Source organism: Gallinula chloropus (genome assembly GCF_964237585.1).
Source record: "Gallinula chloropus genome assembly, chromosome: 1".
Classification (NCBI taxonomy): Eukaryota; Metazoa; Chordata; class Aves; order Gruiformes; family Rallidae; genus Gallinula; species Gallinula chloropus.
In genome coordinates, this window is record NC_140085.1 from 90,819,689 (window position 1) to 90,831,493 (window position 11,805).

Sequence of the window (11,805 nt, forward strand, 5' to 3'; positions counted from 1 at the left end):
CTGACTGCACTCTTGTCCCACTGACTTGTCCTGTGCTGTGACTTTGAGCATCTTAAAGCCATTGCTGCTTCCCATACAGCTGTGTAGGTCAGTAAGCTGCACCTTCCGGATGCATACAGGAGGTGAAATTTTTCTCTTGGCTTAGATTCAGTGAAAAACAAAGCAGGCCAAGCAAGACCTTAAGCAAAGCTCTGCCTATAGATGAGCAGAAAAGACACCTCTATGATTGGCCTGAATACTTCAAGCTGACTTTCAGGAATATTCATGAAATATGAAAATCATACACTGCCCACAAAAGGTACTGTTCTCAGAATCCCTGTAGAGCTCTGATTTTCAGCCACCTCTCTCTTTCTGTTCGCAGCAGCAGCATCCCCATGGCTCTCTTCACAAGAACCAATAGTCATCCTAACACCACCGACCCCATTCCCTGTGGGGCAGACAACACTACAGAGCCTGATCTGCCACACTCACACGCTTACTACGCCCTGTGCTACTGCATCTTGATTTTGGCCATCATCTTTGGGAACGTGCTGGTCTGCTTAGCCGTGCTGAGGGAGCGCACCTTGCAAACCACAACAAACTACCTTGTGGTGAGCCTGGCAGTGGCGGACTTGCTGGTGGCTACTTTGGTGATGCCATGGGTGGTGTACCTGGAGGTGAGTACGCCTTAGGAAAGATTAGCAGAATTTAACCACGGTCCGAGTTCAGCAGCATTAGTGTAAGCTCTTGGGATAGACCAGCTGTGGTACAGATGAAACATGTTCGTATTTCATCCCCATCCCAGCTAGTTCTGGGGCACCTGTGGGGCAGCAGCCCATGATGTCAGATAGGTGGTCCTCATAGGCTGGATACATGCTGGACTAATGCAGCACAGACCCACTCATGAGCAGATACCCTGAGCCTTGCTCTTCCCGGCAGAGCCCAGCCTCCCTGAACTTGACTGGCAGCTGGGCTACAGCCAGTAATGCAGATTGTGGGTTCTGGTGTGCTAACACCACTTTCATCTGAGCATCCTTGAAGCTGACTCCATCAGCCATGAGGGTTGCCAGTGAGCACCATGATGATTCAGGAGTGGCAGGGGAAGCAATAGGGTGGAAATACTTTATAGGAGCTCATCTTAGATCCCAGATCAATCCTTGCCCCCGCTGGGCAGAAAACAAGCAAAGGCAGTCCAATCCTCATCTCCTGTGGAGTTTAAGAGCTTTTAGGTCAGCTCCGAGCAACATTCCCCAAGCAGGCTGCCAAAGAGGTGAAGCAGAAGAACGTGCTCCAAAATCTGAGCATATTCACAGGATCTTCAAAGGACTCATCAAGCCCTTGGGGTCTTACTCTCCATTTCCCTGCTCTTTGCTCATCAGCCAGTGTAACAATGTACTGGCACGGCCGTGCACAGTATGGGCAACACTGTCGGACACAGGGCAGCAAAGATGGAGAACAAATCTGCGCCCCTGCCCTGCGGCAAACCCCTGAATCACTGAAGCCACTCCCAGGGCAAACATGTTTATTGAATACATGAAGGTATGCTGCAGCTGACATTTTTATCTGTTCTCTTCAGCATTTTTACACTAATTCACAAAAACTGGTAGGTCTAGAGAAATTAGTGTGAGCATCTATCAACCGTAAGCTCTCAGCTGAGCCCCGGTACCCTGTTCTCAGAGGAAGAGCAAGCCCCTGAGCCGTGATCTTGCTGGAGCCTCGTGTTCTTTCTGCAAGGGGCACCCCAGGATCAGGCTGAAGGGTAAGGTGAATGTTCTGCTGGTAGCTGCCTACCTTTGGCTGACCTCTTTTCCCGCAAAACAGAGCAGAAGCGGAGAGGGATTTTGACTTGTGCATATGGATCGCGCAGCGCGTGAACAGAAAGTAGGACAAGATAGGACAGGGCAGACGAGACAGGGCAGTGCCAGCAAGTGCCAGACCTGCTATGGGGGCACAGGGAGATTTGGTCAAGTTGCAGGGGACTGGCAGTGGCCTTCCAGCCCTCCTCTGCCACTGGAGTAGGATGTTGAATAGACAGCACAGCTCTGAGCTTTGGCACCCAGCCTAGGCTTGTGCTGATCCAAACCACCCTCCCAAACCGTGCCCACTGCCGTCTCAGCAAGGCTACAATTAAGAGAAATTAACAGATCGCTCTGTGTGTAAGCATTATTAATAAGGGCGTCGATGGTTAATTATTTATGTATAAAATCACTGTAGAGTGAAAGAACAAAGAGAGCACCATGATACTGCACATGTTCCTAACAAAGTCAGTAGCAACATTTAGGTTAATCTGTGTGGGGCGGTCCTGGAGCTGGCCTACCACTCAGTTGTCTTACTTCAAATGATTAAAAAGCAGGAATAAATTGGGAAGGGGGAAGGGGGTGGGGAAGGAGCCACCTCTTTAGACTCTGCAACTAAAAATTATTATTAAAAGTCAAATTTTCTTTCAGAGTGGAGTAGTCCATCACCTCAAGTGTATTCCCATCTTTAATGAAATCACTGTGATGTGCTTTGCATTAGAAAAGACTTAGCACTCGCTCTCACTGTGGACAGGGTGGGACTGAGGCACATCTGTGAAGCAGCTTCTGCCCCCTGTGCAGTACTTCAGTCACAACCTGTGACCACAGCAGTAGGTCCATTCCCTAGTAGGGTTTGTAGACCCAGTCAAGATTCATTTCCATCGGTGGAGCTTGGATAATCAAAGTAGCTGATTCAAGAGTCACCCGAACAACAGGGAGAAGAACCCACACGTGTCCCAAACCCAATCTACCACTCCCAGCGTTGCACGGTATCTCCTAGAGAATGATGCTGTAGGACTCCAGCAAGACAAAGATTTAAAATCAGTCCAAAAAGGCCCAAAATCATTTAGATACTTGCTGCTGTTCATGGGTGAGTGGTGCCACCAATGAAGTGGAAACTGCATTATGCTTCAGTACACTATGGGCCTGGAAATTGCCAAGAAATCATCCAGTCCCAAAAGCGTGTACAATACCTATTCATCTCCTGAGCATTTGCCAAAGCGGACACCTGAGACCTGGCCATTATTTATGGAGAAGCTAAAGGTGGCTGAATACCTCAGATTGAAATGTCAATTGTGAACTTTGTTCTTTACATCCAGTTTTTAGAGCCATCTGTGGCCTGGACCTTCTCCATGAAATTTTTCGTTTTATCAGTCGTGCAGACCAGAACTTTCTCTTTCTGAGAAGTCTTTTGGGAAGGCTGTGACAGAGCAACAATAGGAATATTTTATCATCTCAAAGCCTCATCTCCACCTAATGAAGTTTCTGCCAGAAAAATGCTATTCAGCACTGTGTCTAGCAATGTTCTGGGGTCAGTACTGCTACCTCAGTTCTTTACTGACCTCTGATGCTGTGGCTGCCATGTCTGCTGAAGCTCACTGAGGTTTTTAAGTGGCATTAGGGTATCCTGCCCACTGGAGTCTGATGGCATTCAACAACATCATGCCTTATAGTCCTTGTATAAATGGAGGAGGATATGTAGCAGCACAACCTGAAGCATCCTTCTCAGTCTTCTCACAACATCCAGAGGGAAAAAAGCTTCAGAAGATGGTTGTCACTGAAAGTCCAGTCTGAACCGCTGTTCAGAGCATGTGAGAGTAATGTTGTCTCTTCTGTGGCTCTCATGTCAGAGCAGGGAGACCCACAACTTCTCCTTGCACCCCCAAGAAGAATATTCTCTTATACACAAAATGTTTAAGTGAGCGTACTTAGATGCACTGCTAGTTACATGCCTGCCATTACCTGATGCTGTACTCCTCCATCCTCATACTCCTCAGTGTGGCATCATCACACACACCTGATTCAGGAGAGTGATGGATTTGCATAAGTTTTGAATGCACAATGATTCTTTTTTTCTGTTTTTTAACTAGAAGACTTCCTATAGGGTTGGAAAGTTAAAAATAATAATACCACAATTTTGTGGATAAAGCAGACTGATCATCAGGAAAGATGAGGTGACAACCTGACCTGAATAGTCTATAGGGAGCTTCGTCTTTGACAGAGCCGGGATTTCATCCTGGACTCTGTTCCCACTTCTGCCGCATACGCACCGAGTGGTAATGAGAGATTGTATCAGCTCATCTCTCTGTGGTTTGCTCTCATCAGCTGTAAGAGAATAATATTTGATCATCCACCTCACCCAGGCAGTTGTGAGGATTCATTCAATTAATACCTGTGATGTGCTTTGAGATTCCCGGACAAAAGGCACCGGAGGGATAAAGAACAGGTACCCTGCCCGCACATGAAAAGCAGGAATGCACACTAGCAAGGTCTGGCTGCTGTAGCAGAGATGAGGGGAGCAGAGCAAGGAGAGGAAGAGCAGAAATAGAATTTAAAAAGATTGTGAGCGAGCCCCATAATAAAAAGGCCTCATGTCATTGTTAAACCCTGGAATAAATTACCCCACAGGTAAATATTAACTACTTCACCGGCTTCAGCAGAGCTACTCCCCATTTCAGCAGCTGTGACTGGTGGAAGTGGGGATGGGTTTTAAGCCCAAATGTTTTGATCCGGCAAGCATCCTCTCAAGACAAGCTGCAGCTTAGCATGCAGGTGATGTGCTCTGAATGCATCATCCTGAGAGGGTTTGCTTCAGAGCCCTTCCCACCACCATCTTCTTCAGTTTCAATGCTTCAGGTTCTTGGGTTTAGTGTTTGAATGTGCTCAAGAACTCGGAAACTCCCTCAGTGAAGTGCCTGCACATCTGCCGGGCGAGCAGCAGCTGGCTCTCACGCTAACACCTGGCACCAGCTCCTTCAGACTCCGCAGATCCCACAGACATTGCAGTGCATCCTTGCCTCAGACTGCAGAAACCACCCCTGACTGGGTTCCCACTGCAAAGGCTTCCAGCGTTTATAACTTTTTTAAGGATCTCAAAATCTACAACTAAATCAAAAACATGTGGGGTTTCTTTGAAAACTGAACCTACCTATTAAGGTCTCTAATTTCAGAGGGACAGTTAGCAAGTCTTGTAGCCCACCTAACTGTGCAGGAAAAAAAAATCTATGGGTTTGGTTTGTTGTATTTTTTTCCCCTTGGATTGTTTTTTTTAAAAGAAAAGAAAGGAGCCCCACAAGTATCAGAGAACTGAAGATGAAAGCACAGTTCCTTAGTGCATTTTGACATGTAGCAGCTGGGTCCAGCAGAGAACACCCTAAAGACACAGCTCACCTCAGCGAGTTTCTGTGCCCACGTGCAGGAATGCTGGAACAATCAAAACCATTTAAATTTCTCAGGATTATTCGTCAAATACCTCTGAAGACAACTTGCACAGAGCAAATTCTTTATTTATACAAGTTCTTCTCCCTCCAGACAACTTCATCTTTCCCAGGCATCAACACATGGTGCAGGGTTGACCCTCTGCCTTTGGAGTCAAGCACCCTCTCCAGCCTGATCTGGGATGGGTATTTTTGAGTGGGTCTTGAAAACCTCCAAGGACGGAGCTTGCACAGACTCATTAAGCAACTGACTCCACTGTCTCACTGTCCTCATGGACAGAGTTTACCTTCATACCCAGTGTGCTCCTTTCTTCATTCAACTTATACCTGTTTCCTCTTGTCCTCCCACCACCCACTGCTGTGAAGAACCTGGCTCCATCTTTTCAGTGACCTGGCTTCAACTTTCTTAATGATCTTTCTTAATAGGCATTAGGGGACTGCTGTTAGCACTCAGACCACATCCCACACACCCCCCTCAAGCCACCTGTTCTCCAGGCTGAACAAGCCCCGTTCCTGTAGCTACTTCCCTCCTACCCCTGTTCTCCTACCAGTGCAGCATTAGATTTGTTTGCTGGACTCCTCCAGCGGGCTCTGTTGGAGGGCAACAGACAAGAGGCAGACCACCTTGCTTGGAGCCAGGCTTTCATCCCAGCCCCAAGGAGAGCAGTGCCACACAGTGCTCGGAGCATGTTGCTGTCAGACAAAAAGGTCATGTCAAGAGCTTGATAGCAGAGCCAAGAAATGCATTTCTCCATCAGAAAGACTAGCCATGGCTAAGCTTTCATGATTGCATGCTTCAGCTTAAAAATGCCAAACAACCAGAACAAAAGCTCATCGTGGTCACAAACCAAAAGCCTTTATCTGGATAGCTGGTGGGTTCTCACTCAGATCTAATAATCAAAATCTGTAACTGAGATAAGAATCTAAATAAGACTGGAGAGAAGCCTCAGGTCTCGGGTCTCTGTGTCATACATAAATGCATAACATTTGCAGCACTTTTCCAGCTCGCTGCCTGCAAAAGAACTCCAGCAGCTAAGCTGAGAAACACGTTTCAGCCCTGAGATTTCCTCAGATAATCCCTAATCAAAGGATATATGCAGTGATACCAAATGTAAATCCATTTATCATGCCAGGCCTTAAGGGAAGGGAGAGCTGCTATCTGTTTCTTCACTTTGCCTCCCTCTGCAAGGACTAAAATCAAGGTGTGGCTCCTTCCCCATGACCGGCCGCTGTGTTACACTGCACACAGCATCAGTGCCTCTATTTCCACATCACAGTGGACATGAACTCATTAAGCTGCTGAGCTATTTGGAGGAGATCACCTCTTTAACTTCCCGGGACTGGGTGCATAACAAGCCTGACAGTTTTGTGGTTGCTGGTGCAGGTGACCGGAGGAGTCTGGACTTTCAGCCGCATCTGCTGCGATATCTTCGTCACCATGGATGTGATGATGTGCACGGCCAGCATCTTAAACCTCTGTGCTATCAGCATTGACAGGTGAGAGCCAACAGCACCCAGGGAGATAGTCTGGAGATGGGGGTTGACCCTGTACCCCAGTGTGGCAGGGACAAGGAAGGGAGGATTGTGTAGGCAGCCTCAGTGTCCTCAGGAACACAAACCTCCCTGCAAGTCTGTCACTGCCGCTCTGGACACGGCTCTGCCTGCCATGTGCTGTACTTAAGGGCAGAGAGGCATGAGGAGTAGAACATCACCAGCAGGTAGGCAGTCCACCACCTGCACGTGCTTTTTGAAGGCAGGAACCAGAACTGGTTGTCTACTTCCCACTGAATCTCAAAGAGGGTTTCTCCACCTGGAGACCTCACTCATGAAGTTTTAATAACCAGTTAAAATCCCGCTGTACACATAGGGAGGGCTGAAGATCGTTGCTGCGTAATCTTCAACCTTGCCCTGTTTTTTTTGCATCTTAAAACTGGGCATATTCTAAGCAAGGCTGAGGGCTGGGAGCCAAGACCTTGTCATACGTGGGGCTGTTAGGACTGAGGGGTGGGGGAAGTACTGTGTGCTTCACAGGTAGACACGCGAAGCAGCTCTCACTGCTGGGTTGGTCCAGTGCTCCTCCTCTCTGCAAGGAACGGCCCCAGGTTATCCTAAAGACAAGACTCCCATGCCTTCCAAAGCCATCCTTGCTGACCTGTGTCCCCGGGGCACCCCTGGCAGCTGAAGGCCCTGGATGCCCAGCTGTGAGCAATCCTCTGGCTGTCAGCAGGGCCGACACCAGACCAGGCAGCTGAGGCACAGACCATTGCAGGCTGTGGTTGCTCCAGACACTGCTCTTGCCCAGCACTGCACATGTAACCTTAGGGGCTTGTGGGATGGGGGTTTCTGGGGGCTTCTAGATCCAAACCTTGTAGCTTGAAGTGCCAGCAGTTCTGCAGAGCGCTCCTCTACAGTGCTGCCAACTAACTCTGATTTCCTCTGTTCCTCCCCACAACTCCCTCCTGCTTACCATTTCTACAAATTGCTGGTCCCATCATCTCATCTTCTCTCCTTTCCTCTTCCATTTCTTCACCACATTCACCACCACGCTCCCAATGTGGCTTTCATTTCTCCCTTCAAAACTTGGTCCTTTTCCTCCCTCCATTCTTACGTCTCCTCCTTCTGGAGCTGGTTTGGTCCACAGATACACTGCAGTGGTGAAACCAGTTCAGTACCAGTACAGCACTGGGCAGAGCTCCTGCAGGAGGGTGTCTCTCATGATCGTGATAGTCTGGATGCTGGCGTTTGCAGTGTCGTGCCCTCTCCTCTTTGGCTTCAACACTACAGGTAGGTCACGTCCTGAACAACAGCACGCAGGGAGGGGGTGGAAATGGAGCTGCCCTGTGTATGGCCAGGTCATTTAACATGGGTCCTGCAGACTTTCCAAGTTACAGACAATTTTAAGGCGTTGGAAAGCACACTATGAAGGGTGAGAAAAATCTCCAGTCCTGGAGAACAGATGTGCTGTTGTCCGCAAATTTCCCATCTGCTGAGGCAGACACTGCCCATTGATCGGAGGACAGATCTGCCTGCCTGACTGCCAAATCAATGCCTGGGTCTAGAAATCCCCCCAAACAATCACTCTGCACACAGAGAGCAAATCTCCAGGTGTGCAGCTCTTCCAGCACACGCATTGGACTGACAGGGTTTTGCCAATATCATCAGGCCCAGACACACAATTTTTAATCTGAAGCAAGACACATTTCTAAAGAGCAAGGCTTCCATATTGATGCTGCCTCTGAGAAACCCCTTCCCATCCAGCTGGATGCTGGAGTCCTCACCCAATCCCTGGAGGACAGCAAACAATTTAGCCCCCTCCTTGGAAGCAGGTTGGTCTTTCTCCTTCCCCTCACCTAGGGCAGCCCATTCTTCCTGTGGGCAGAAGGGCAGGAGGGCTTCCCACCTCATGAGCCACAGGCAGGGAGGGGTCCTTTGCTCTCCATCCATCCTCTGTGCAGTGCTTGAGGCAAGAAGGGGACAGTGGAGGGAAGTCCTGTCCTCCCCCACTGCCTGGTCAAGACAGATGGAAGCGAAGGCGTACGCCTGCATCAAGACAGCTCAGAGGCTGACAGAGTAATAGGAGAAAGGATGAAAGGAGAAAGGATCCTCTGAGAAAGAATGGGAATGGATGTGAGAGTGGAGGGCAAAGCTGTTGGCCAGAAAAGCGGGCAAATGCATGTTGGATCAGATGAGATGGCCCAGGCAGGGTTCATTTTAAGCATCAGTTAGGTGAGCTGGTGGGCCGTAGTATAATATGCAAAAAAAAACAGATAGGAGATAGCTGCACTACTTAGATTGACTTTGTCCCCTGGACACCTTTCAACTTGCTTTGCCAACGTGCCAGAGCCTCCTTGTACTAAACTGAAGCAGCTCAGCCGCCCCTCTCTCTCTTTCTCTCTCTCTCTTCTCCTCCCCAGGAGATCCCAGTGTCTGTTCCATATCCAACCCTATTTTCATCATCTACTCCTCTTTGGTGTCCTTCTACCTCCCCTTCATGGTGACCCTGCTGCTCTATGTCCGGATTTACCTCGTGCTAAGACAAAGGCAAAAGAAGCGAACCCTCACCCGGCAGGGCAGCCACAGCGCCAGCACCAAACCGTGTTATGCACACAAAGTAAGACCCAAATGGATGTAGGAGCCACCACAAAGGACAGGGCATGTGTCACATCTTCTCCTCAAAGGGTCAAAGCACAGAACAGAATGCATAAAGCAGGGACACAGCATGGCTTCATCCCATCCCTCACTCATACACTGTGAGATGCAGAAGCCCTCTAGAAAGGGAATATGTACTCCTTGTGTGTCTCTGCTCTCCAGAACCAGGCAACTCGAAGAGAGCACAGCCTCCTTCAATATTTCTTCAGAGCAGAGTTTTCTCAGCCATGCAGAAGTCTGGCTAGTTTCTTCATTTATCGATTTTAATGCCTTAATGTATTGATTTTTGCTCTATGAAGCTTCATTCTCTGGGCTTCACAGGCTTTAACCTAAATTATTTTAAAAACCCACCAAAACAACCACCTCTTTATCTGACAGACTTAAGAGGTCAAAATGCTCATGGTGCATGGAGCATTTGTTCCACTGACCTTTCGAGATGAAATACCTGCAACCATGGGAACCAGCACAATGCTTTAAAAGGGATCACCTGGTCACGCATATCCACTTGTTTTACCAATTTTCTCACAGTGAAGCTGCACTAAAAAGGGGTGAGGATGTTGAGGGGAGCAGGGCCAACACAAAAATACAAGTGAAAGGTTAGTAGAGCGGGTGTTTCAGCTCTTCTTGTTCCCATGTTTCTCCTTAGTGGGTTGGAGGTAGAGAGTTGCCTAGTGCTGGTTCCCCCCTCTCATAAGCCAAGGTCAGTCCAGAGTATATGGTACAAGCCTCATAAACAAGTGGGGCTAAGGATGACTCCCACAACTTCCCTTGTCATCCTCTGACCCAATGGACCATTTGATTGGTTCCCAGTTCTTCTGTAGCACCCTCTTTTGCAGGAACACAAGGAGAGAAAAGCTTTACCAAACAGCTGCCAAGGCACCTTTTCCCCCTGTCTCCCACTCAAATGCTCAGGACAGGAGATGTCGACCAAAAGGAAACTGCTGACAGTCTTCAGCCTGCAGCGGTACCGCAGCTTCTGCCATGAGGCATCCCTCACCACAGCACCAGGAACTACACAGCACAGCAGGCTGGAAGAGAGAAGAAAGAGTACGAAGCCGGGACTGGAGGTACGGAGGCTCAGTGATGGCAAAACCATCAGCTCTTTGAAGCTAGCACACCAGCAGCCTCGGCTGATCCAGCTCCGGGAAAGGAAGGCTACACAGATGCTAGCTATTGTCCTGGGTGAGTGAGAGCCAGTCTGTCCTGTGGGGTGCAAGGGGTGGTGGTTTGGGACTCACAAGAGCAAGGAACCTCCTCATGCATTATTGACATTTAAAAAGAAAAGCAAGCCAGGCCCAGCCTTCAGCTGTCACTGCCCTACAAACTCAGGAGACACGATGGTGGGACATTTTGGGATCCAGGGTAATGGTCTCAAATGCTGAGAACAAAGTATGTTGGTGTTTTACTTGCTGTGTTTTGTTACCCTTTTGTTCTAAATCAGTGGCAAACTAGCCCTGCTAGAGGGGCCAACAGCCAACACCTTTGCTTTCCCTTTTCCTTGTTCATTACCGTTATAATTATTACTGCAAAACTGGAACAACCCTAAGTTTCCACCTGTGTGTCAGCTCCTAGGTCCACCTACAGAAGGAGAAACTGAAGCAAGGAGCAGCAGAGAAACTGGCTCTTACAGCTGGATAGAGAATCCCACAGACTGGTGTCCCTGCCGTGGTCACCAGCTACACTGCGTCCCCCTAACCCAGCCATAGGAGGGAAATAATGCAGTGCTTCTTGTAACTGATGAAAGCAGCTAACTGAGGAGTCTTTCCCTCTAAGTTCTGGTCACTTGTTTTTGCCTGTCACCAGTCCACTGCTGAAGCTCCCTCCCTCCATCATTCCACCCATCCACGTAACTGGTCCCAAGGAGCCTGAGCTCTTGCCAGGTCCCTCTGTTTCAGGAATAAACACCACACTCAGCATTTACCAAGCGCAGGCATGTGCATGGAAATAGTGAGGGGATGGAGGGAGAGGGCACGGGTGCAGGCTCCTTTCCAAGTAGTGGCTTCTCTGAAGTCACAGATTGTTTTCTCCCTCTCTCTAAAACCAGGGGCGTTCATCATCTGCTGGCTGCCCTTCTTCTTGATTCACATCCTCAATGCCCACTGCCCATCCTGCCACGTGCCCCCAGGGCTTTACAGTGCCAGCACCTGGCTTGGCTACGTGAACAGCGCCCTCAATCCCATTATCTACACCACCTTCAACACTGACTTCCGCAAAGCCTTCCTCAAGATCCTCTGCTGCTGACTGTGGGGCCAGCGCCAGACTGCATGGGCTGCAGCTTGCAGCAGGCTCCTGGGCTGGGGACAGAGCGTGGAGCCCTGCCCTCCCTCTGCTTTACATGCTGTGGGGAGTGATGCATTCTCCTTGGCTGTGCGCGGTGGTGGGTGACATGACGTAGTCATCGCCGACAGCCCGGCACCACCTGCACTGGAGCGAAGAGGAGGAAC

At 49.1% G+C, this 11,805-nt stretch overlaps 1 protein-coding gene across 1 annotated transcript; it reads left to right on the forward strand.

Annotated features, from left to right (window-relative positions):
• Positions 1-374: 374 nt before the first annotated feature.
• On the forward strand, positions 375-11,602 carry DRD3 (dopamine receptor D3; the record flags this gene model as incomplete). The annotated part of the gene is made up of 6 exons (XM_084263812.1): positions 375-656; positions 6,597-6,709; positions 7,854-7,996; positions 9,127-9,323; positions 10,198-10,543; positions 11,406-11,602. 6 exons carry the CDS (start codon positions 375-377, stop codon positions 11,600-11,602), a joined length of 1,278 nt encoding a protein of 425 aa, XP_084119938.1.
• Between the last annotated feature and the right edge of the window lie 203 nt (positions 11,603-11,805).